The 27,050-nt window shown below is 37.9% G+C and overlaps 1 protein-coding gene across 1 annotated transcript in view; it reads right to left on the reverse strand.

Moving 5' to 3' along the window:
- Nucleotides 1-27,050, reverse strand: part of edil3a (EGF-like repeats and discoidin I-like domains 3a) — a 115,485-nt gene that overhangs the window by 42,097 nt on the left and 46,338 nt on the right. Inside the window, exons 3-4 of the mRNA XM_020917402.2 lie at nucleotides 25,991-26,119; nucleotides 4,252-4,365 (exon numbers count right to left, since the gene is read on the reverse strand). Coding sequence (XP_020773061.2) covers nucleotides 4,252-4,365; nucleotides 25,991-26,119 — 243 coding nt within the window. The remainder of the gene's footprint in view (nucleotides 1-4,251; nucleotides 4,366-25,990; nucleotides 26,120-27,050) is intronic.

Genomic DNA, 27,050 nt, shown 5'->3' on the forward strand with positions numbered 1-27,050 from the left:
AGAATGTAATGGATTTCTCGCAAATTAGCCCTGAATGGTTACATTTTATAAAAACTACACCTCACATGATTCAGGCTTAGTGACTATTTAACTGGGGGATAAGGTTAGGAATTAGGGTATTTATTAAGTATTAGTTATTAAAGACAGTATGTTTCATGAAGTCATGTCACAGACAACATTTTATCTAACACCAACTCTCTACTAAGCCTGAATTATTCTTAATAAACAATTCACTAATTATGAATGAAGCATTTCTTCATGCTTTATTAAGGCTAATTAGGAACAGTTATTATAAAAGGTCACCCAATAAATAATGTTTAAAATTTGCAGTGGCCTTTCCAACAGCAGACTGATGATGCAATTCCTGTTACCAAACTACAGTGTGTTCATGTGTGAAATGTAATCCAGAAGTGTGAGGGGAAGCTCCACTCAAGTCTAGTCCCAAAAGAGCCAGGACATGGCAGTCACAAAGTCCAGCCACAGGCATTGGGCTCTCATGCTCGATACAATGTGAAATGTCCATATAAAGTAGCCCTGAAGCAGCGCCCCAAGCAACGGTCACCAAAAAGCTGAGACTTCAACTCCAAATGTACTGTTAGCATTTAAAAAGGACCTGAGACCCAAGCCAAAAGACAATAATAAAAATGATAGCACAGAAAAGTCAAAAGAAGAATGAAACAATGAAAACAAGTCCTCACCAGCTGCTACACCATAGGCTCAGGGCTATAGGGAGTGCACCATAGACAGTGAGAAATGCCTTTGAGAACGCACAGAGATGTGTGTGTTTCTATATTTCACTAAGGTAAATCTCTGGGGCCACACTTTTTATGGTGTCTGACTCACCATTTGCTGCGTATGAGAGGGTGGTGTAGGTGTATGCAGCAAACATATGAACGATGGTACTTCAACAGTGTCAAGTACCAGTTTAGTTGTGGTTTCATATACACATGTTTAGGGTCATTATTGCTGAATGGAGGCTTAGTGGCAGAGTAGATATTGTTCGTGTGATTTTGTTATTGCTAAGAAGCCAATGAATATGAAATAATACATGGTTGACCTGAATTGTTACTGTAAATAAATAAAAAGATTAACAGAAAATTATAAATCAAATTATAGAAAATGTGCAATGAACCACTGCACCCAAGCAAAGTTGGATTTCTAATAGTGTTCTAGGCTAGGTATCACCTCCCTGACTCAAACCCCATGTCCTGTGCCTAACAAGGCAGGGCATTTCTGTACAAAGAATGACATTTTATATAAAACCAATCATTATTTATGTTTAAAGTACCATATATTTATGTATGCTTAACCCAAGGTTGACTTTGCATTGTAATGGTCACACTTTTGACCCCGTCTGTTGCAGAGGCTACAGTGCACTGTTGCATCACCAGAGCATTAGTGTGGATATGGTGACTCTCCCGGTGGGCTCTCACCTGGTCTGACGGCCACTCTTAACGAGCTGCTGCCACGCGTCCGTCAGCCGGAGGAGACACGGGGCCTCGGGGCCCTGGCCTAGTGGCCCCTGAGCATACATCAGCCAGACAGCAGCCATCACTAACACAAGCACTGGCCCCTGACAGCTGAATCCATCTCTCCCACACACGCCCTACCTACAGCCTAAACAAATTAGACACCCACTCAAATGAACACAGTGTCAATACTAATGAGCAGAGGGAGCGTGAAAAAGAGGAATACATAATACTAAGCAGATGTTGGCCATACAACAAAAGTTCTACAGGTAATGAACGAAATGAAGGAGCCCCACTTCTATCTGCATATTAACATATACTAGTAGAAGTAGTTCTCAAACTGTGGTACTGATACCACTGGTAATATTCATCCTTCTACTGGTGATGCTTGAAGTCATGTTTTGAGGCTGATTTCATCTTGATCATGTTAAACTTTGTTTAACCCAATGATGATCTGTATGAAGCCGCATATTTCACAGTGGCACTTAAATTTAAATAACTACACTAATTTAAACTTACTCTCTTAACAATGACCATTTTAACCTCATTTTAAGGGAAAAAGAGTCTTACGATGGCTGTGCAGTGGAAAAGTCTGTGACAACATCTCTCGCTGATGGTTATTGTTAGCCTTAAGATGCCTTTGGTTAATGAGGCCTGTACCGTCATCACCTCTGTTCAGTATGCGCCTTTAACTGCCCATTTAGCCCTTATCATTGTTTTTAAATGGGAAAAGGCTCTGGATGATTACAGCAATAACAACCCTGAAGCACTCAGAAGAATACGTGTGACTATCATCAGTAAAGCGCAGTTTCAGAGTTTATTTTTAACTAGACCTAAAAATAAGCAGTCCGTACTTTAATAGCAGTCCATACTTAAAAAAAATATATATGTTGTTATTTGCAATATTGCTACATTTGAAACACAGTGCATGTCCAGAGAGAAGATTTGAGAATGTAAAGTAAACATGGCAACTTGTTACCTTGTGGCCTTATACTAGTTTTGATAAAGCCCAACACCATTCTAAAACTGTTCAGGAACAGTCAAATTTTGTCCTGACTTTCTTTCAGTATCTATACATGTGCAAATGAGTAGTTTCAATACTAGTTTTACAATTGGTTAGTATCTGATTTTCAATACTTTTGATAAGCCTAGAACTTGGTGTATATTTTTCATACTAGCTAAACATCTGCCACCAGTGATTCTCTCTACAGGATTATATGGGTATTATATGGGTATTTAGGCTGTGGGCATGTGAACACCACTACTATTGAACAGCAGCTTTATGGCCTTCTGATGCCATGAGGAAATATCACTAAAAAGTGCCCTATTTCTACACACTTCATCTGCTATATTACATTATAAGCAATACTATGAGTCAGCATTGTTTTAGTGCACATTTGGATGGAAGGCAAAAAAGAAGAATAAAATTTGAACACTTTGCACCTTTTATATGCTGAGAGAATTCATACTTTTGTAATTTGTTCTGCAAATATTTAATCCACAGAGGAAATAGGTCTGAGCATCATTAACTCAATTATGGAGCTTAGCTTTCAATTGTTTTTCTTCTCCTCTTTCTCTGAAAAATGCAATGCCCATTTCAACATAAGGCACAGGCTGCCAACAGTTCAGACTAAACTGTGGATAGGTCCATTTGCACATTCACCCAGCATGAGATCAAATTAAATCTTAAAATGTTCCCTGATAAAAAAAATAAATAAAAAAAAAGACAAAATGTTCAACAAATGTGAGAAAAATTGAAAAACGTGACATAAGATAGCGTCACAAAAAGAAATAGAAGTTTTACTTTGCCAAAGCTTTTATGCATTTCAATGATTTTATATTGGGCAGAGCCTGTCCCAGCACGGAGAGGCATGGCATTAGCTATTACACATAAAACAGGATACATTTCATTTTTTAAAATTCCATAACTGTGGAGGGTCACTTGTTTGTCTAATCTATCTCACACAGCAAGTTTTTGTAATAATCTGATGAAATGCTAGATATACATTTAATGCCTTACTATGAAACATTCCAAGCAATGCAACAATATATCCATGGAGACAAGCAGGCGCACCTTTAAAGGGAGCAAATAACACATGTTTTCTGATAAACTGTATCTTATAATGTTGTTTCCTCATCAAAACATACCATGTGTTTTGTTTCATACATGTTTAACACACAGATACTGCATATTTAGGCTCAGTTCTTCTCTCAGACAGAAAACACTCCACTCCACCTTGTCATGTGTCAGTACAGGAAGTGATCCACAATTTGTTTGTTTTTTTAACACCATACACCTTCAGTAGAACCATTTGGATGACTTCAGTCTTGGAATTGCCAATCTTTAATGAACTAAAAGGAGCTCTTAACTTGAAAACTACTACCTCATGACATCACAATGTGGAACTGAGCATTTTGAGCTTTGGAGATGTAGACAGACTAATAATGCAGAATTACTCAGACATGTGTGAATGAACCAAAACACAACTGCGAGCATGTTTTTGTAGAGACATGGCTTAGAGCTCAAGAGTGATTTTTTGCTTTAAAGGATGTATAATGTGAATTAGTCTATAGCGGAAATCATGTTGAAGTCAATGGTTGTTGGTGAGTAGCTTTATGTCACTTCCCAGCATGTATCCATGTGTGAACAGCCTATGGGGGGCTCTATAAAAGTAGTAGAGTTGTGAGAGCTAATTTAAATCATAATTAACAGCCCAAGTCAGCAGAAGTGTGTTTAATGGTCTAATATTTGAGGTGCAAACAGTTGTACCATTCTACTTACTATACTGGCAGTTGTGGCCCATGTATTCTCCAGGGCATTCACACGAGTAGTTGGCCACCAGGTCTGTGCAGATGCCTCCATTCTTGCAGGGCTCCCGTTCACACTCATTAATATCTGGAAGAAACCCAAAACACACAAAGCTGAATTCATTTATCCAATGTGGACGTGTGGAAAATTAAAAAGGGCTCTTCCTCATTAGAATGCATTGGTGGAGACGCTATATTGAATTTTCCCTGTTCGTTACTTGATTCTGACCATATGAAAGCTCATGAAGATACAGAAGCAGGGAGAGCAATACATTAAAGGCTTCTATTATGGTGTTTGAATGCACTGGAAAATATGCAATTTCTTTATGACTTTATGATGCAAATGATGATGTTTTGTGTTGGATTTGAGCCTTGAAGAGTTGCCATTAGTTTTGTTTATATATACACTGTACTGGCTGTCAATAAGTCTGTGGCAGGGCTCTATTAAAAACTCAGGCAAGATCAAAATTCCAAGTGCAGGTGGTTTATTGTGCCAGTGTCCAAAGTGCAAAAAATCCCCAAAACAGTGCAAAAATATTTACAGTGCGCAAAACAGTCCAAAAAGTATTTACAGCAAAGAAACAGGGTCGAGTTCAGCATTAACTGTCCCCTTTAAGATCCTTGTTCAGCATACCGACGTTATCTGCTCTGTAACCGGTGGCAGACTGATTGACAGCCAGAAACGGCTCTCCTTTATCCCCTCCTGGCTCCTCCCACTGAGCAATACATCAAAATCATTATAGAGACAGACAATATCACAATAAACCTACCTTGTCTATGCTATGTTGAGCACACAGTAATAAAGTACATTAAATGTCAAAAATAATAGCTGAAAAACGTGAAGAAAATCATATTACATAACGAGCGTCACATGGTCAGCACCACGGCGCGAACAGTGCCTATTTCAACTAGCAGGAAATAGTGGCTCGGGTTGGCAGAGGTGCGCCGCGTCGAAGGAGAGAGACGGCGTCATTGGACAGGTAAGAGACAAGTATGAAATAAAGTACTCTAATGCGCTCAAGTGTGCACCCTTGGCGAATTAGTAACGGAGGAAAGAGGGGAAAAGGCAATAATAGTGAATACGACGCGGATGAATGAAACAGCGGGGAAATGGGGAGTGAACTCGTGTGTGCGGGATGAATCAGCGTGTGTGTGCGCGGGCACATCAGTGCAGGCCGCGGTTATGTGTAGGGGGGAGAACGCCACCTAAAATCATAGACGGACTGACTCCGTCACAAAGTCATATAGAGAAAAGTTAGGACACACCACAAAGTACCATAGACCCATATCAAGGCATTTCCCAAATCTCGCAATCTCGCATTAGCCAACAGTTTTGCAGTTAGTCACTCTCACTTTTTTGTTGAAAATCAAAACATCTAAATGCTCATATTGAACACAGGGTCCAGAAAATCCATTTTATTATTTAAATCCATGTTTTTTTTGTTTGTTTGTTTGTTTTGTTTTGCTTTTCTTGAAGACGATTTTTAACTGTGTTTGCTAATGTGCATTATGTGTACATTGTGTGTACATTGTGTGTGCATTGTGGGGGTCTTTAATGATTGAATGTTTAGAAGTTACATCATTAGAGATGTAAAGTACGCCCAGTATGTTACTGCAAAGTATAAATTGTATTCACTAAGCCATAATGTATCTAACGGTAGCAAACTTCTTAATTTAATTTGTGAACCCATGTGATCAGGACATAATATGTTGCATTTGTGTATTTCTGTGTTCCTGTCTTGCTCTTTTATTGAGACATTAAGGCTGTCCCAATGCAGCCTTTTTAGTTTCAATACAAATAATTTGTCTTTAAATATTTACTGATACCAAATATACAATTATGATTTCCTCGAATACAAACTAAATTTAACAAAACCGACCTAATTGTGCTATGTTACTATTATTAATTAGGGATGTAATGATATCCAAATGTCATGGTATAATATTATCACAATATGCATCTCACGGTATGATATTTATTGCGATATTTCGAAGACGCTAATATAATTGTAGATGGGACACTCTTTTGCTTTTAAAATACCTTGACAAGATTTTGGTGTGAATCATTATGTCATAATCCCAAGAATTCAAGTAAATACATATTTCTTCATGTTGTCTGCACTGAAATGAATCATGGGATATGTAGTTCCCTATGTTTATAAGCTGTTGCTACTATAAAACCATGCATTTAAGCAAAGGAACTTGTGATTCGATATATTGTCACAGCCCATGACATTATTGTGAGATTTTACATTTACGTTACAGCCCTATTATTTATCCTTTAAAGGTGCACTGTGTAACGTTTTTGATGGGAAATCTGCTACCTACTTGTCTCTATGGATATGTTATTGCTTTCCCTGTAATGTTCCATGGTATGGCATTAAGCATTGCTCAAAAACACAATAATTTATTCCGTGAAAAGGGGTGACTCTCCACAGATCTGAAATGTAATGTAGAATAGTCCTGTAACTTGATTGTCTCCCTCGTGATAGATATGTTTAAACTATACTGTGGAACATTCTAGACAAAGCAAAAGCATTTCCATGGAGGCAAGCAGGTGGCAGGCCCTCCACTAAAAATGTTATGCAGTGCAACTTTAAGTCACTACAGAACAGCTTTGTGTAAATAAAAATCAAACACTATGGGCTAACCTTGGCCTATAAATAGTCTTATTACATCAGTTCCGACGCCCCGCCAGGATGTGAGCCCTTGTTAATTCTAAAACAGTCTATTTTAATCCATGTCAAGCCCAGACTATAACTCCCAGCAGATTCGACAGACATGCTAAGTCAAAGTTTGCTCAAAATCGCAGTTATCTTGATTTAACCTTATTCCTCCTTTGGGGAAAAATACAAAAATCATTTACCAACAGAACAGGGCAGTCAGCGAGACAAAAGAGCAAGTATGATAAAGTGTGCTATGTGTGCTGTGCAGTCACCTTTGCTTTTAATGGGCCTTTGAAACAGCTGCTTTGCTCTAACCACTGACTACTGCTCAAGGTGAGATTCTGTATACAGCTCCTCAGTTACACTTGAATTTAAGAGGTAAACTTCTCCCACATTTTTAAAAATAAATTTAAGCAAACATCTAATGGTTTCCACACTTGCCTGGAGCAGTCACACAACTTTTAATCCTCTTCAGCATGCCCCGAGTTCTTCAGTGACTCACAGGTACGTTTTGGCTCCATGAATATGTAACTAGGACTGCGATTTGGAAAGCTTAAGAAAGTGAAATATGATTAGAATAAGTATGTTACAGAGCTACATCTCCCCGTTTAATCTCCGCTATCTTGTAAAGTCACCCGGGTGCGTTTGGTAATATCTTCAAATATCTTCAAATGTGTAATGCTTTAGGGAAGTAATCTTTTGGAGGTTTTTACGCACATTTTCAAATTCACTTACTTTTCAAAAATGGGCCACCAAGAAAAATCCATAGAGGTGGTTATGAAAATTTGGATTGATTGATGTGAAAAGAAATAAGTCAAAATCAATCAATTGCAATAAATCTCATGAGAATCAAAATGTTAATGCCATTACATTTGCAGTTGCACAAGTTTATTGAAATGTAAATGAGTTTGTATCCATATTTTCTTGGCTAAAATATAATTGTGATTTGAGTTATTGCTATATTCAATTACATTTACGCTATAATAAAAAAATGCAATGAATTAACTTTATTCTGATAATTAATTAACTTTGTGGCTGATACAGTATGTGTACTCGTTCTGCTCAGTAAAACCTAGAGCACTTGTTTAGCGGACAAACTATAGCGGTTTGATTCTTTCTGTATCGGTACATTTATTGAAGTAATCACTTGAAATCACTGTGATTTAAAATATGAGCCAAATCATGATTATAGTTTTAATTCAACTTCACCTATTGGTAGACAATGGTAGACAGTTTGCACTTGTTTGTTATCTTGGTTAATTTAACACATTCAGTAGCAAAAGAGCCAGTGGTACCAACTCCATCAGACAACGTTACCAAGGAAATGATTTTATATGATTTCTCTTCTGATGTAAAAACATAGCGAGTCAATATAGATAAATGTATATTATTAATCACTCTATTGCTGAAACGTTCTGATTGTGGGACCAATAGAGGTTCTTTTATCTTATAAGACACATTTGATAAATGCCTAAATGTAATGAAATATAGAAAATGTTGAAAGAACGTTGAGTGTGGTCAGTTATCAGACCTTCAGTGCACAAGGCCATCAGGAGCCAATCACAGAGCGTCCAGTGCTGTCATTACTGGGGAGGGTGAGGGCGGTTTGGGGTGTACTGGCACAGCCTAAGTGCTAACTCTAATCACATGCAAAATATGCAGCAATCAGCAGTAATTCTTTGTGGCTGATTATAATAACTATGATGACTTAAATCAAAATCATATCTTAATAGCGGGTTCCTGTGTTGTTTCATATACTTGAGCCCCAGAGGAAATGAGCTACTGTGGGACAATTGGATGTGATTACAAATGCAAAAACAGCTAGCATGGGCAAAATAAACCACATTGGAATTGAACTGCCAAACTAAATGGTGAGATATAATGTGCTTTGGAGTGTGAGCAATGCTAATTTAGAATACTCTATATAAATCTCTATAATAATTACTGACATTATTATTAGCACATTATATTAAAGGTCCTATATTACACAAAATGTATTCTTGTAAGCTTAAAGCCATGTTATAAAGTTATCACCTCCTCAGAAACATACCTGGAGGTGTGTTTTGTTTCAGTCACACATGTTTGAATCTGTATTTTACTATTAGTCTGACTACATCCCCAAAGCTCAAAATGCTCTGTTCTACCTTGTGATGTCATCTAGTGGCAGTTTTCAAGTTCACAACTACTTTTTGCTTTTAGTTCAATAGAGAATGGAAATTCCAGGGCTGAAATGATACAAATGATTCTAACGAAGTTGCATGGAGTTTGAAAACACTTCGTATATTATGACTTCACAAGGTGGAACAGAGATCAAAGCACTCAGCCTCAATATGCATGGTATGTGTGTTAAACATGTGTGAATAAAACAAAACACAACCCCAGATATATAAAAACAACATTATAACACAGATCAGAAAGCACAAACTGCAAAGCACAAAGTGAACAGAAATTCTGAAGAAAATAAATAAATAAATAAATAATTCAGGCTGTGTTATCCAGTCCCATTGATAAATCATGGTTCTATACGTGCTACCTCTAGGTTCAACTGCAAAGGTTATGGAAGTGGGTAAAGCCACTCAGATGGCCTGAAGCAAAACACAGCACAGTGAGAGCAAAACACGGCACACCCATCCAAAGGTTTAGCTTTCTTTTTATGAGAGGCCATCAGCCCCTAGGAGCAGAATACAGAGAAGGAGATGTTAAGGTAATGCAGTGTACTTGTAGTAAATCAGGTGGGAGGACTGCAAAGACTGCACAAAGCTACACAGCTGTGAAGCAGAGGTAAGAGACATGTATTCATTACTGTCAATACAACTATGTAATACAACAGTGTGGGCTACAGTCTGCATGTTTATATTCAAATAAACTAGACAAAGATGCTTTTATGTCAGTAGTGTTGATGTAGACTCTTACAAGATGTCTCTGTAATCAATAATTAGATCCAAGACATCAGAAAGCAATGGTATTCCCAAAGCTTTTGGCTCAGTCCTGCAGTGAGAATGCCAAAATGAACCAAAAAGTTCACAATTGGGACTAGACCAGGATTAAACCAGGACTAAACCAGGGCAAAAACCAGGACTAACAGGACCAAACCTAGTCTGCACAAACCAGGAAAAGCACACCTTTAAGTATCTCGTTTGCATGTTTTATAATCCAGACAGAAAAGAACAGTAGTGATCGTTTTCAGTCTCAGATGAAAAGAGTAGAACCATAACCTGAGTAGAACCATAATCTGTTAATCAGATCTAAAAATGAAAAACATAACTCTATAACTGTTCCAAATTTCATCCACCTACGCCAAGACTTGCCAGTCCCCTCTATCATAAGGATCTTCTTCTAGGTGGTGCTACTGAGTCAGTTTGCATCAGACATTTTCCCAATGTTAAATTTATCCAGTTTTTCATTGGGCCATTTGTTCGTACACCCAGTTTGCTTTGACTTTTCTGCAAAGTTCAAGGAATCAAAAATGCCATCTTTTAGGAGGAAAAATAATAAGAAAGCAGGCAAAAACAACAGCCTGTCCAGTTACTTTGTTGGTTCAGGCTAACGAATACATAGCCAGAGAACACTGTTGAGAATGACAGTTTCTTCCCCAGTTGAAAGTACACGTCTCCAGTTTGACTTTGGTCTTGGCTCAGAAGCTCTTTGCTCCAGTGGCTGTCTCGCTGCGTGGCCTGGCTGCTCTGTCGTTCTGTAAGAAGTGTCTCAGTCTGCCAATAATGAGAGCAATGAATAGTGCTGTGTGTCAGGGGCTCACCCCAACCAAGGCGCTAAATTGGCTCGAGTGTGTCCAGGGAGCACGGGCAGGTCGGCTTAAGTGTGTGTGTGTGTGTGTGAGGGGTCAGATGTGCTCTGTTCACTGGGCTGTTCTGTACACCTGCACCTGCTGTCCATTCTCTCTCTCTCTCTCTCTCTCTCTGTCTCTCTGTGTGTGTGTGTTCTGTCTCTCCTTCTCTCTCTCTGTCTCTGTGTGTGTGTGTTCTGTCTCTCTGTCTCTCTGTGTGTTCTGTCTCTCCTTCTCTCTCTCTCAGTCTTTCTCTCTCCATCTGTCTTTCTCTCTGTGTGTGTTCTGTCTCCCTTTCTCTCCCTCTGTGTCTTCTTCTTTCTCTCACTCTCTCTCTGTGTCTCTCACTCTCAGTTAAATGGACTGTAGAGGTGATATGTAAAAGCTTTCCCCAGAGAAATATAGATGAGTTAAAAGCAATTAAGGGAAGAAACATTGACAGCCATAACAATCAGACCAATTTAGCAAATTTACCATGACAATGACGACACAAAGTATTTTATGAGCTGCTGGAGAATATGAATGATTGGTTACATTGGCTTACCTGGCAGAGCGTATATTACACACTCTGTCTCTATTTCAAAACATTTTATGTGTTTTTTGGTTTTTTGGAGATGGGTCTTTGGGTGTTGCATTGAGATCACCCACTGCAGCAGCATTGAAGGAAGGCCAAATGCAAAGTCCAAATTTCCCAACAGGAACAATAAAGGATGCCTTAATATTAATGTTGCTAGTAATTTTAATAACTGGATTAGACACTATATTGTTAAATATGATTAAAACAATAGTAAAAGGTAGCAGATAACTTGAAAATTACCACAACATCACAAGGTGGAACAGAGCATTTTGAGCTTTGGAAATGTAGACAAAGTAATAAAAAAAAAAAAAGGTTAATCAAACATGCGTGAATGAAAAAAAACACAACTTTGAGGAAATAACAGCATTATAACACGACTAAAAGCTCACAAGAGTCAATTTTGTGTAATATAGAACCTTTAATTTAAAGCCACAAGACATTAGTAGAATTGCTTAATTCCCCCTTGTACTTCCATTTCCACCTCAATCTAATTCCACTCAGATGTCTTTGGCTGAATATTTTCCCAGTACATTATAAACCACACAACTGTAATCTCTTACAGTTACTACATCTGGACTGAGTTTAACCCTGGGCGAGGCTCATCCTTAAAGTGCTGATTCATCAAACCAACCCCATTGACCCTGTGTGAGACAGAGGCAGCTCTACACCTCTGTCACTGACGGACATGAATGAAGTGCTCCTGTGCTTGTTTATTCCTGCCACATCATTAACCTCTGACCTTGGGAACTAACTTCCTCTGAGCACATTTGTGATGCAGGGTGTGGCTTCCCCCGAGACTCTGTGATGAGATAGTGCTCTGATTTATGGACAGATGTTAAATTTGATACACACTTTTGGCAATGAAAAAGACTGTTTCACAGTATGCAACAGCTAGGTCAGGTTTTTGTATAAATTAGACTAATGTTCCAAATCATATGCTGAAATAATCTCTATCCAGGCTGGCAATGCTTTAATTTGCATATTGATTTGGCATAGGTTTTGTAAAAGCTCGTTTCTGATGCAAACCTCTCAACGTATTTGCATTTTGGACTGGGAATAATCACACTGGCGTGGGACTTGGGTGCCGTTTGAAAGTTGGATTAAACCATTTAATTTAATATGTACTGAAAAATGTAAAACTGTTATCAGAATTGAAAGACAAATTTGACTACTTTGCTTCCTGAGCATATTATAGATAATTTGCACTTTTAACCCACATTCCACATCACTTTCTTTGTAGATATTTAATAATATTGAACTATTCATTCCACTTTCTGCTGGAAAACTTGAAGTATAGTAAAACACAGCATCATAAACACAGATTATTTAACTTTAGACATGTGAGCTGGTAGTAAATCACAGCCTAATGACTGTAAGAATTAGTATCTTCCAGTATCTTCCAATCCAATCCACTTTTCTTATGTAGTATATTTCATAAACAAAAGAGTTTCCAAAACAAAACAATGGGAAAATAAAATAAAGCTCTATTTAACTCCACTAGTTCTCATTTTTTTATCCATCTTTTTTCACATTAAAGCTCTATTACATATATTCTCTCTTGGAAATTGGTGATGTTAATTTTCCCCCAAATAAGGTTCACAGCAGAAGCAGTGTTTTGTAAGAAAATTAGATCACTGCACACTACCTGTATGTAGTTGTATAATTATGGTGTTTCTATGCTTTGGGACGAGAACTTATTGATTGGTCTTAGGTGGTCCACTCTGGTTCATGCCTTGTGTGAAAAAGGTGTTCAAGACCTGTGCATGTGTCCAAAATGTATGCAACGGTTTGTGAAAGCTAGGAACTAGTTTGACAGATTTACTTTCTCCTTTCGCTGTTTGAAAAGCGGGCAACCCCTCAGGTTTAAGCAGCTCAAAGTTATGCCTTCTTACCACACACTAATTTATAATATGACAGTACCACACTGACAGGTATGTACCTAATACATAAACATATGTGCCAAGAGAGAACAAATCTTAAACATCAAAGACCCTTGCATATAACACTGAATTTGATATGTGTAAATTGCATGTACTATATATTCCTATATGCAGATTTTGGTGACTAGTTTCTGCAAATATTTTATGAAATCTATCACCACTTCTTAGAGATAAAAGAGACTGAAAACATACCAGCAAGGACAGCTAGTACGTTGAGAGAGAGTATACAATCTCTTAGTGTACACTTTTTATTTGATCTGATCCCTCTGCTGTCCGATTCGGTTTTATTCATTGTCATGGCTGGCTGCCCGTACAGAGCTCACACCGCACTACACCTTTACGATTATTGGCTGTGTCTCTATAATGTCACAGGGGTGCACAGGACTCTGCAGTGGGGAAGCAGCCTTGGATGTCGGATTTGACAGGCTATGGAGCAGTGAAATGTGTCCGCTTCACAATACGCAAGGCCAAAAGCAGCAGCGCCTCTCCAAATTAAGTTGGGAATTGAAGGCGGCATCAGGAAGTGGCTGTCTTCGCTGTCAGTCCACCCTGTCACTCTGCACTCTGCTCCCTGACACCAGTGACCATCAGTAACGCAAACTTTCTATGGTCCTCTGTATTAGCGCCCTAAATTCATAACTCAACGTACAAAGAATAATTTTTAAATCTATTGTATCGATTATCTATTATCGATGTCAGCAAACGCATTGAATCATGTTTCTATGGGTTTGTAGATGCTTTGGCCTTGTCTCATTGTCCAAAGACATTTCTGGAACTCTAGGCCTGCCATGATAAACTTCGAAGTGTGATATATTGCTGAAGAAATTAAAAACTAAATTATAGCTCAATAAAGCTGAAGTAATGAATATTCTAAATGTAAAATATGGTAAGAAACACAACCTCCAATAAATAAATTGCAGAGGGAAACACTTTTGTAATTAGTTTGTATCTCTAATGAGTCATAGAAGTTAATTATTCAACCTTCTAGAGCTTAAATCTAATCACAGTACAGTAAAAAAAAAAAAAAAAGTATTGTATATATTAATATAATACATAATAATATCGAACCCCAAAAATTATTATTCCATCGGTTATAAATTGAATGAAAAGTCAACATGCTAATTATCCTGACAGGCCTATGGAACTCTAAACTCCTATCAGCCATTACAAGATGAATGATCATAGCTTGTCTAAATATGTGGTTAACTTTTTGTTTGATAGTTACTACATACCAGTGGTGTGCGGTCAGGGCAATCACGGCAAGCAATCTAAAATCATTGCATGTCAAAAGTCTCCAAATAGTCCCATTTTCTCTTTAACATGGTGCAGTCACGATGTGCTTTATAACACTCTTATGGCCACTGAGCAGATTGCAGCAACTGTGGCTCCACGTAACGAAGACCTGGAAGCACATATTGAGAGTGCGGCTTTCTACATGCACTCTTACAACCGTGGAGGCCTGTAAGTTGTTTTAGAGGTTTGAGCAGGCGAACTGAAGACCACGGCCAGCTCAAACAGCACTGAATAAACCCATGTCATCATCCATGGGAATCATACATGTGAGGCAATTCCAAGTATGTGTGCATGTGCAGCAGAAGATGACAACAGCAACTCTAAATTTTAACACAAATATTACATAGTATGGAGGTCCAGGTCTCTCTAATTTGATTTGACTGATGTATTTAATATGTCAGTGAAATAAATATAGTAATTTGCTAAGTAGTATGTATAAAAAGTGGCATTATTAAATTGTTAAAATCGTAAAAGTCATTGCACACTACTGCTGCATACATATACAGTGAGGATGCACAAAATATTCAGAGAAGTCGCAAATAGAACATGTATTGACAGTTTTATTTCAGACCTTACAGAAGAGTTTTTGCCTTCCCCAGAGGCACCATTTGGCTCAGCACAGTTCCTTCCCTGGAACAAAAATACTGACCACTGCACATCTACAAACAACAAGAACTGAAGTTTTGGAGAATCTCACACACCGTCATCTTGGTATGATTAATAATTGAAAAATGACTTAATATTTCCCCCTGGTGCATATTATCAACTTCAAGAGGAAAATTTGACAATTAAATAGCAATGGGCATGTGCTATTTTGTCAATCTGCCAAAGTAATAATGTCATAGTGATGCTTTAAGTCCCGGTGGATAGCTAGACTTAGACAATCTTTACTGATCCACAAGGGAAATTATTTGGACAAAGTAGCTCACACATCACAATATACAGTATTATAAAATAGTTATAAAATAGCATAGTTTCTGGGATTGGTCACAACTCCTAACATTCAAAACATGGCAAAACACTTAATCCACGGCATGTTTCAAAGGATTCTATGTGTTTGAAACAGAGAACAGTATATTCCTTGGACAGGATTTTTGAAGTGGGATAAGACTTGAAACACTAGCTTTTAGGTGCATTGTAGTGGAGTTTCTAAGAAGCCAAACACTTGTGGTTTGTGCTGTCCGGTGGAGAGTGCATGCACAAAGTGAAGAGCACACTCGACTTGCAGATGAGCAGTAGCACTGGGAGGAAAGCCTAAAGTGTCATTTTGAGCTTATACAGATGGAGGCTCCAAAAGCACGTGTGTGCGGCGAATACTGATGGGCCTGGAGCAGTGCTATAATCCGGTAGCAGCTTTGGAGTGTCACCTGGATACAGTGGGTGAATGCTAAAAGACACTCAGACATCTGCTCTTATCATCAGCGCTGATGGAAATAAATGGGCTGCTTTGAGGTGACTGTAATTGTGATTTGATGGGAGATTTGGGTCATAAAGAAGTAAAATATGCAACACTCTAAAACTTAATTTCTAAAATGATAGGGTAATGTATATTTCAGTGTGAATAATAAACCAAGTAAAGGTAATTTGAATGTCTTTCTCTAGCTGAAGCAAAAAACACAATATCACAAATGAAACTGTAAAAAATATAACTTTGAAATTAATTATGCATAGCTATATCATAGTGATAAACAAATGTGGTTATGGATTGAGAGAAGAGTGAAGATTCTGTTACCTGATTGTGTGCTTTAAACAATCGAGAATACAGGAATTAGTATATTCAAAAAGTTCAAATATGGGTGTAGTGGGAATAATTAAAGGCAGAAAATACTTAAAGTAAAAGTAAAAGTGTATGTATATGTGTATGTGTACAGATGGGAGAGCTACAGTATGTTATGTTGCATGGAGGGGCAGCTTGTGTCAGCTTGTGGTAATGATGGATGCTCATGCAGAAAGCACATTGCTCTCTAAAAACAGTCAATCTTAACCTTTGCCTATTTGCATGCTGTATCCTTTATGTGCAATGGACATATTGACTAGCAACGCACTGTTTATCAGCGTGGTTTCTCAGCCCAACTGTAAAAAGCCTTTTATAATCCTGGGAAATAAAATCATTTTGCAGTCTATTAGAAATATCACATCTCAAGGGGCCAGCCAAATAAATAAAATGGTATAATTTAAGTTCCTGGGACAGTGTGTGTGAGGAACCAAACCTAAGCGGCAGTATGTTAATGGTGCACTTGGCTGTTGTTATTGTTGCACTTTGAATGAGCTATGGCCTCCCAGCAGCCCCTCTCACTTGGACCTGCACTGACCCTCCTGCATTAATGCAGCTCTTGTGTAGTGGAGCCGAACATTTATCAGAACTGTGTTTTGGATGGCCGGGCCAAATTCAAGGGCAGCTCTGCATCCAGCTCTGTTTGTGCCACCTGGGATTTGAAAGTGCATCTCCATTTAAAGTCTGGACATCTGCCAACAGGTCCATCCTTATAGTGCAGTAGGCCGGAGGTGACAGCCCAGCTCAAGTGGACCTTACACAATTAGGCCCAAGTATAACGGCTTATTCCCCCACATCCGCTGCAGGCAGAGGGATAAAGCAGCTGAATGTGTGCTCAGGGACATGCACTGGCACAGAGCAGGGGAGAGAAATATGCGCACGCTTTCTGGCAACTCATTATTTTGAAGTTATTTTCTGCATAAAAGCAAAAGCAACTCATTCCATGCCATTTTCTAACTCAGATTTAACATAATTGCTGAAATTCAGGTTGGAAAAACACTCTCCTGAAGCGTTCTCAGCGTTCTCAGCCATGTCTCTGCAAAGTATGTTTTGCTAACACGCCTGCCCTTCAACTCACCTCTCGATTTCATGCAACTCTAATAAAAACCCACTGCCAATATATACAAACAGCAGATTTCTCTTATTGTAGCAACTATGCCAGAAAAGCATGACCTTGCCAGAGAAGAGGCTATACTTTACAAAGTGTGTTCAGTGGCCTTGTGCAAAAGTGTGCCCTTTGAAAGCTTTACTGGGGTAATCCTTAAAGAGCCCTGGCTTTAAGTACACTGTATGTAAAGCCTGACAGGGTCACTGTGCCACTTGGCATTTATGGTTTGGTTGAATATATCAAAACAATAAGAATACATTTGATTTGACACAATGCAATACATATATATGCCCTGGATGTGGATACCATTTGCTATCCAGTTTATTCTGCAAATGCTTTTGGAGGTTAAGGTCAAAGGTGAGGGTCACCTCTATTGGGAGAGAAATAAAGACAGCTGTATTGAATGTCTTATTTGCAGCATGTTGTAATGAATCAAAAAAATGAAGAAATGCCACAGAGTATATAAAAATGTTGTTAATTAAAAAGCATTGTAGGTATAGCCAACAGAGTAACTCACCTTAAGAATACAAATATGCAGTAATTAATTAACAAAATGAAAATGACAATCAACTGCAGCCTCAGTCCACACAGAATAGACTAGCTTGAATGTGAATAAATTGCCTTGAACACCAGCTATCCATTGTCATTGAATAAATCCCATCTTTTCACCTTCCTAAATATTACAGGGCTCTCGGGGACACTCTACTAAAGACAGTGCACATTTGTCCTTCAACAATGCAGATGAAAAGAGGACAGAAATGTGTCCAGAGCTTTAACCTAGTCTCATTAAAGGAAACTGTACATTGAATGACTGTGAGGTGCAGCCTACATTCTACATCTGCTATGGTTCACAATGCACATTTTAGAGCAGTTCTAGTATAATCTGTATCCTGTTGGTAGGGGGTGAATTACACTAAAGAAGAGCTGAGTGATATGAAGCTAAAAAATAAAATCATGATGTGATTCACGTGGCAATATGCTATTTAGGTGAGATCATGATATTTGTTCAGTAAATGTGTTTAATGTAGCTTTATGCTCAGACATAGACACTTCTTAGCACTCCTTCCTCCTATTGGTCAGCCTCTGTCATGAGTGAGTGACAGGTGGATTTAACCAATCACAATGATGTATGAAAGAACCCCAAGAAGCAGCAGATGGCTTTGGTTATATCCTGAAAGCAATAGAAGCAAGTAAATAAAGAAACTCTGGATCATGATATGAACTTTTTGGCATATTCCCCAAGCCTAACTAGTAACTACTCATTAAGAATTTAGTCTGTTTCTGTGCAACAGTTAATTAATGATAATTGGGCACACAGAGGAGACATGCCAAAATTACAGAGAAGTTATGTCCAAAGTCCATTTTGCTATAATGCCATGAAATATGCATTTTGTAAGGTGAAAGTGCGTTCTTTTTGTAGCAGCAAAAAAAGAGAAAGGGCATCTGAAGTAAAATCAAAGCCTATGGAATTCAGATAAGAATAAACCCACCGAGCCTATCCCATTAATTACGAAGAAAAATACCCAGTTCACTTTAGTATAAAATGGATTTCCTATTCATAAAAATGCATAGTAGACTTAAAATGCAAATGAAGACGTTTGGGTTTGAAAAAGGGTTAGCGCTGGGGTGAAAGCTATCCCAGTTACAATCTGTACTTGTGAGGCCAGACACAAAAACAGCTAAACGGAACAAAAAAATCCTCCTGGTGGCTGCACTCGCTGATCAGATCATGATTGAATCACCACATAAAAAGGTTGCCCTGCTGACTGCCCGGGATAGACAGAAATGTGCGCCACTTTGAAAAGGAGATGACCAAATTGCAGGAAGCTTAACAAAAATACTGCACTGCTAGCGACCACGCAGAGCCATCCTCTTTTCCACTTCTATCCGTGGCCTACGCATACCCTCGTCCCTCCGTGTGCTGTCTATCAGTGGCGTCTGGCGGTTCGGCTGGGTGATTGTGGTCACTTCTTTGGATGTTTGGTCAGACTATAGACCCTTCCCCCAGGAGTCTCTGCACTCATCTCTTTCCTGTAAATGCTGCTCTCACCACCACAGACAGGGAGCGGTGGGTGGGCTGTGGAAATGTGTCCACCACAAGCAGCAGAGCAAAAGGAAGGCTCCAGGCTGAAACTTTCTATACAGTGTAGTTCTCAGGGCTGTACAAAGTGAGCGAAGCTACTCCAAGAATCAAATCTGGTTATTTTTCTTGTGCAGAATGAGAAGGCTTGGGCATGATTCATTGTGACTCACTATTATAGAGTTGTAATAAAAGTATTAGTAACCATAGTAGGATTGCCAGAATATCGAAAAATCAGATACTTATCAATATTAAAACTAGTATCTTAACTAGATACTAATTTGTGTAAGTACAATTAATACTAAAAATGCTACATTAAAAGGGACACTACTTTTCCTGAAATATTTTAGAATGATTTTGAGCCTTATCAGTACTAGTAGAAGACCGCGTGGTAACATCAAGACAGTATCACTGTATTGTGCTTCATAATACATTTACTAATTTGCATAAAGAATATTTCTTATTTAAAATTAAAACATTTATCCTAGTTTGGCATAAGATATAGACAAATTATATGTATATTCTATTATCATTGTAATATTTCATAGTTTCACCGATTAACATAATGTGTATTAGGAATGAAGCCTGTAGGACTAAGCCCCTCAAAACCAGATGACCATTTCAGGAAAAAATAAATAAATTAAAAAATAGCTGGTAGTCTGAATTCTGCTGTTGTGTAATATAAAAATTGCCCTAAAATTCCTCCAGCGTTTAAATCATTCTTAATCCACTTAGCTAAGCCTGCCTTCCAAACATAGTTCTTGAAGTGAAAAAGTGCCTCAGACCTAATTCCAATAATGCTCATATGATCCAAGACAGTAAATACTTTACCCAGAGCCATGAACAAAACAACAGAGGCACTTGGGGCATGATGTACTACGCCTGCACAGACAAGGTTATTTCACCATCACTGGCAAAAATATAGCTCTTTTCTGGCTGAACATGAGCAATGCAAAACAGAACGAGAAGCTTCAGCATTGCCAATATTGTGTGTATTACTGAGGTTTTACATTTGTTTCTATAATATTGATGTTAACATGTTTAAAAAAAAAAAATATATATATATATATATATATATATATATATATATATATATATATATATACATTCAGAAGCCTTCCTAACTTAAGTCTCTCATTTGTACTGCCTTGAGAGCAGAGCCAGCCATGTGCCTGTTCAGTTGCCATCTGAGAAAAGTTAATTCTAACATCTTTAATAGAAAATAGCATTATGCTAGTGAGATTATTTGGTGTGGTGACCTCTGAATGGGTAAATTGGGAGATCCAGACAAATAGAGGAAGATAATTCCCAAATAATTGCTGATGATCTGGGCTGAGCTGCCCAGTGAAGCGTAGCAGGATCTCACTGTGAGCTATCCTCTTGATGCTATCTGTTTGAAGGCGCAGAGAGGAGAACACAAACCTGCTCCTTGACACTATAAAGCTGCCACTACAAAGTCCTCCCCAAAGGAAAGTGCCAGGCCTCAGAGACACACAGACATTTGTCTCTGAGGCCAAAGGAGCACGAAGGTGAAAGATAAACCTCTGACACCTCTTGACAAAATCCACTTGTTGTAGGAAACAGCTGAAAGGAGACTGTGAACATACCCACTCCAACATGTCACATGTGTGACATAAATGTGGGAAAAATAAAGTGTCACGTCCCCATCCTCACCATCCACACAAATAATGAGTCACTGCAAAAGCTCTGTTTGACTCTTCTTTGAGGTGAGAACCTGCCTGTTTCAGACCTTCATTTGTCACCAAAAATGGGCCAAAATTTAAAAACAGAACTTATGTGGTACTCTGGATAATAATGATAAATCCATCTAATGTTGTAAACTCACATGTATTCACCAGGAAAGTTACTGAGAGACAGTAAGAATAACTGCTTTACCACCTAAATAAAACCAATGTGTCCAATGTGTTGTAGTTATGTCTTTAAATTAAGTTATATAACCCGCTCTACTTTGTGCTTAGGTACAAAGGGTAATTTCATCCACTTAAATAAGAAATGCTGAAAAGTGTGGGGAGTTTTGCATTGCTTAGAGCTGACAGAGAGTAAATTGGTCAATAATGAGAGTTAAATGTACTTCCATGCAGTGTTTCCTGCACAGAGTGTGTGGTCCTCCCCAGGTGAGCGGTCTCACTAATGGCTCCTGCAGGTCTCTCCACAGACCTCTGCAATAAACACTGTCTGATTATGGTGTGGCATTGGGTTATGGATACACTGTGCTAATACGCCATGATAAAAGACGTCAATACTAGATCAAACGCAGCCTCGTGTACAAAAACGTCTGCACATCGCACATTTAGCCTCAATCAATTCTGCACGGCTGTTCCATCTCAGAAAAAAGCAGACATCTATTGATCCGAAAGGGAATGTGCTCAGAGCGTCGTGACCAATAAAATGATGGAAAAGTATTACCATTTTACACTGTTGGGCTAAAAGGCAAATAGAACAAATGAACTCTGCAATTTTTAGTTTCATCTTCCACAGAGATAGTTTTGAATACTTGAGTCTTTTCAAGAACAAGTGACAGATACATTTACTTTATCAAGTAAAATAACCAGGCCGAGTTAAAGAGCAGATCTGTGCAGAGGTAAGCCCATTCACAGTCAGAATGCCTGTTTGTCTAGGTATTTTCCAGATATAACACCACCTGTAATTTAATAAATGTAAGATTAAGCTGTTTAATGTCATATTGTGGAACATTCCAGGCAAAACAATGACATTTCCATTGAAAACTGAATATGCATTTATATAGATCCAAAAGCTAGCTTGTTTATGGATGATGGATAAGGACATGTGTACATAATAACTGCACCAGCTCAAGTCTTCTAAACTTATACTTTAATGTGTGGTAATGCATATGATGTTCTTTATAACAACTGTAATAGGGTTGTGTGTTATTGGCAGACAAGTGAAGCTGGAGAGAAAGACTATTATTATTATTATTATTATTATTATTATTATTATCATTAGTAGTAGTAGTAGTAGTAGTAGTAGTTATTTATTTATTTATTTATTATTTTTATTTTTTTCCCCCCCAGAAGTATAAATCTTCAAATCACTGTTTGGCTGCACTATTTTCAGTACCCCTGCAGTAGTTACACTTTCAGCTTTTCAGACTCCACAAGGCAGGTCACACCCCTCAGCAGGAATGCCATCATGAATGTGATCTTTTAGTACACCCTTCACCATTGTGATAAACAGACAAACAGTAATTGCACAGTGTTACAAAACAGCCAACTGTATTAGTGAATCTTCATCATTACAAAATAAAAATTAGCCCAGAGAACACATGCATTTTAGTCTCATGTCATTTCCCCCAGTTAATTATTATATAGGCATGTCGTTTATTACAAACTATAATAGAGCAATGTCAAGCTGCCTTTGTACACATGTTTATTTATGAGCCCCAATCATCAATTTGCAGATTTGATTATAAATACCTTCATATGCACAACTTTGAAATACTCGCTCGCATTCAGATGTAATGACCATGAGGGAAATTGGCAGTGGTAATGTATATGCGTACCATATTGAATCAGTTTCTCAGTCCCCTCAGGGTGTAATAGGAAACAATTGAAATGACTTAATTATGACATAAATAATGAACGCTCACAAAGCTGTATGTAGACCAACAATGGTCTAGACTTCATTGTCCCTAGAGAGAAATCTGACCAGTATTTGATCTATCCTTCCTAGCATGCTCTTACCAACACACAATACATGCATGATTTACCTGTTGCTATTACAAACAAATGAATGGTGAAAGTATAAAAGTATATACATTGTTTATTTCATGGCTTCAACATCAGCACCATTTTGAAAGAAGAGATATAGTTGTCAATATATGCCAATTAGAAACTTCTACTTAAAAAAAGGGTTTATGAACTCCACACTGACATTTAACTAGACTTTGACATCATGTGGTTGATGAACTGGTACTAACGCAAAACACTCTTCATAGTAACAGAATTGTGTGTTTCCTCTTTTGATATTTTCCATGACAACCCTGTAGAAAATACTGCTTATTTACATGCACAAGCAACTAATATAACCATGACCACGACTCACCATTTTACAGTTCTTATCTTAATGTTTTTATCCATTTAGTTCATGCCTTACATTACATTTTTCCCAACACACCTGTCCTCTCTGTCTAAGATCAATAAGGGTCAGAGCCTGTGCAATACAATACATTAAAACTATTACCTACAAGCATATCCGTGATGATGGACAGTGTGCTGGAAAGCAGGAAAACACTGCTTAGACTCAGCCTTAAAACGACCCAGCCTATATCTCACCCAGTGGGAAGTAAAAGACTCATACTTACAAACAAACCAACCCAATCCTAGGATGAGGATACAAGCTGGAAATGCACCATGTACTGGGTTTATGAAGTGTGTTTGTACTGAGGAGATTGCTGAGCTGTTGTCCATAAAAGCTGACCCACAAAAAGGTTTAAGTTTCTGAAAGATGACAACACTGCAAGAAGTGAGTTGTTTTTGCTTTGTCTAAAATGTTGCTGTGTGTGTGGCCCTTCTCATAACTGGCCATGTCATGTCTTTTGTCATGTCATGACTTTTATTCGAGACCTTTTTTTATCTGGCAACTCAAACTAGCATCATTCTTCCTGGACATATACTTCTTCGTTACCAAGCTTCCATGTTATCATAAAAGGTGCCAGAAAAAACATTTTGCTCTCCTTCTTGCTGTGATGAGCCGGTGCTAAAATGTGACATATATAGACATCCTTCCTGAGCTTTTATTTCCAGTAGGGTATCACTATATGTTAGAACTGATTTGAAAAAAAAGAAAAGAAAAATCTTGTTGCACCTGTAAATTAGATCATCTTATGAAATGTGTGGGAATCTTATATTGGTTTATCAGTTCATGTTTCAGTCTTCTCTCAAATGTTTAGAATGTGTGAACTTTTTAGACACAAGTCACATAAATTGAGCCAGTTTAAAGGTTCTATATTATGCAAAATTTAGTCTTGTGAGCTTTAAGCTTTGTTAGAATCCTGCTACCTCATCAAAAACATACCTGGAGTTGTGTCTTGTTTCATACACACATGTTTGAGTAACCCTTTATTAGTCCGTTTAGTAGCTCAAAATGCTCTGTTCCACCTTATGATGTCATTTCTTTAACTTTTGTTTAGTAGACATTGGAAAATCCAGTGCTGGATGTCACCGCAAGGTGGAACAGAGTGTTTTCTGTTTGAGAGAGAAAAAAACAACAACACTAGCCTAAATATGCAAGGTTTGTGTGTTAAACATGTGTGAATGAAACAAAACACTCACAACTCCAGGTATGTTTGTGATGATGAAACAACATTACAACATAGATCAAAAAATAGTGCAAGAGTGCTCTTTAATTTCCAGAAAACAGAAAGTCAGAGCAGACAGCTAATGCCACATTGTTGTAATTGCACCATGACAACCCCTCTATGATTCATTGTAATTCCAAAAAGACCCATCTTCAGCTGCTGTCTTCCCAAAGTAAAACTGTTTGGAATCATGCTGCTCCATTTTCACACCTTCTTTTTATTTGCGCTGAAACTCTTTTGTCACATCTCCAGTTTCCTAACACAAGAGAGCAAATTAAACCCACAGCGCTGTCATGCTAATTTGTAAAAAAAAAAAAGAATAACTCCTGTGCAATTTTTCTCCGCCTATATGTGCTGTATTTCATCACGATTGTAATAATAGCAAAGAACAATGCTTCAAATCCAGGGTAAAACTAATATCTCATGCAGCCAAAACCTTCTGACACCAACTTTTATTAAGTACACGGTCAGATGTAGAAAGCCTCTTCAGCAGTTCTTTTCTCTCCTGCAGCCACACAATGCTTCTGTGGAACTTGTCCTTGTAACACACATTTACTCACTCCTCAAGGTCATTATGTGTGTGCTGAAATCTTTGTACAAATAAAATGTCTTAAAATGTGACACTAAGTAAAGTGTTCATATTTGCCATAATGTGAAATATAACATCAAGGCCTATGTAATAAGACTGCTGCTAAAAAGGTAATTCAATGTTTAAAAAAAAAATGAATAAGTTATGAATCAAAAGAGGATTTTATAACATGGCAAAAAAAAAAAAAAAAAAAAAAAAAAAAAAAAAAGTCTGAAGACAATTCCTTGGTTATGTTTCTGACTGATGATTCACAAAACTGTACTTAACTGTATGATCGAAATGTATCCAAGCATCCCATGCAATCTATATTAATGTGATTAATTTTTAGCATAGGTTTTACACTCTTACTATTTAGACTGAGACAAAATGGATTGCTCCCCAACACAATATCCAGCTCACCTTTCAGATGTGTCAAAAAGTTACCGTATTACAAATTATTCTCTATATATTAAAGAGTTATTATTAAAGAGATGATAGACCCATTATGATAAAATTATCTAAGACATGTTCTGTATGACTTTGTTATTATTGAAACCCCACATACAGACGTGTACAGTTACTTACTGTGCTGGCAGTGGACTCCACTGAAGCCAGGCGGGCACTTGCAGATGTACCCAATGAAGGTGTCTCCCCGATAGGACTCACTCACCTCACACGTGCCCCTGTTGTGGCATGGGTTTGGGTGGCAAGGGCCTGGAGAGGACATCAAAACATATAACAATGAGCTATTGTATACTCAACCTTTTCATTTAGAATCCACATACAGAATCAAAGTGTAAAAGATTGTGATTTTGTTTGAAATAGCAGCAGTGCTTGCTTGTTTGTTTTTATTTAGATCCCCATTAGCTATTGAAAAAAACAGTTGCTATTCTTCCTGGTGTTTACATCTGTACCAGGCTATAAATGCATGAAACTTTTAGACATACAGGAAAAGAGAGGATGTCCATGTACCACATCCACAGGTAACTAACAGGTGGATTTAACCAATCACAGTGAAGTGTGGCCTTTCAGAAGCAGCAGCTAGGTTTTGTTACCCTTTAATGTAGGATAGAGAGATCCTAAGAGAACTGTGATTTTTGTCATGTTGTCCACCCCTATAAAAAGCTACAGATGAACATGTCTATATTTGGAGTGATGACTGTGCATAGACACAAAGACACTAGTAGGAGCAAGGATGAGTAAAAGACTTTGACAGAGCAGTGTGGCTAACATAAGCGCTGGCACTGGTGGGCTCTCAGTGACTATGGCAGGTCTCTGTGGTCTGAGGGGCAGCCCAAGGCATCACCCTGAAATCCTTCAATATGTCCCCCCAGGAAGAAGCTGTGCTGCAGCTGCTGTGAGAGGACAGCATAGACTTAAACCCGCTCACACATCTTCACATTTGAGAGAAAAGCTGGATTTGAGATCATGAACACTGGAGGCATACAAATAACTACATACCTTGAAGGAAAATTAAACATTGTGTGTATTGATAATAATATCATTACACATTAAGTCATGTTTGATTGTAATTGTAATTAGATTAGATTAGATTTATTTATTGTCATTGTATGAAATACAATGAAACTTCAACAGAGCAGATCTGTAGGAGTAAAAATTAACAAATATACACGCATCCTCACAT

Source organism: Boleophthalmus pectinirostris, unplaced genomic scaffold, assembly GCF_026225935.1.
Source record: "Boleophthalmus pectinirostris isolate CB_2022bp ecotype Guang Dong unplaced genomic scaffold, ASM2622593v1 HiC_scaffold_4, whole genome shotgun sequence".
NCBI lineage: Eukaryota > Metazoa > Chordata > Actinopteri > Gobiiformes > Gobiidae > Boleophthalmus > Boleophthalmus pectinirostris.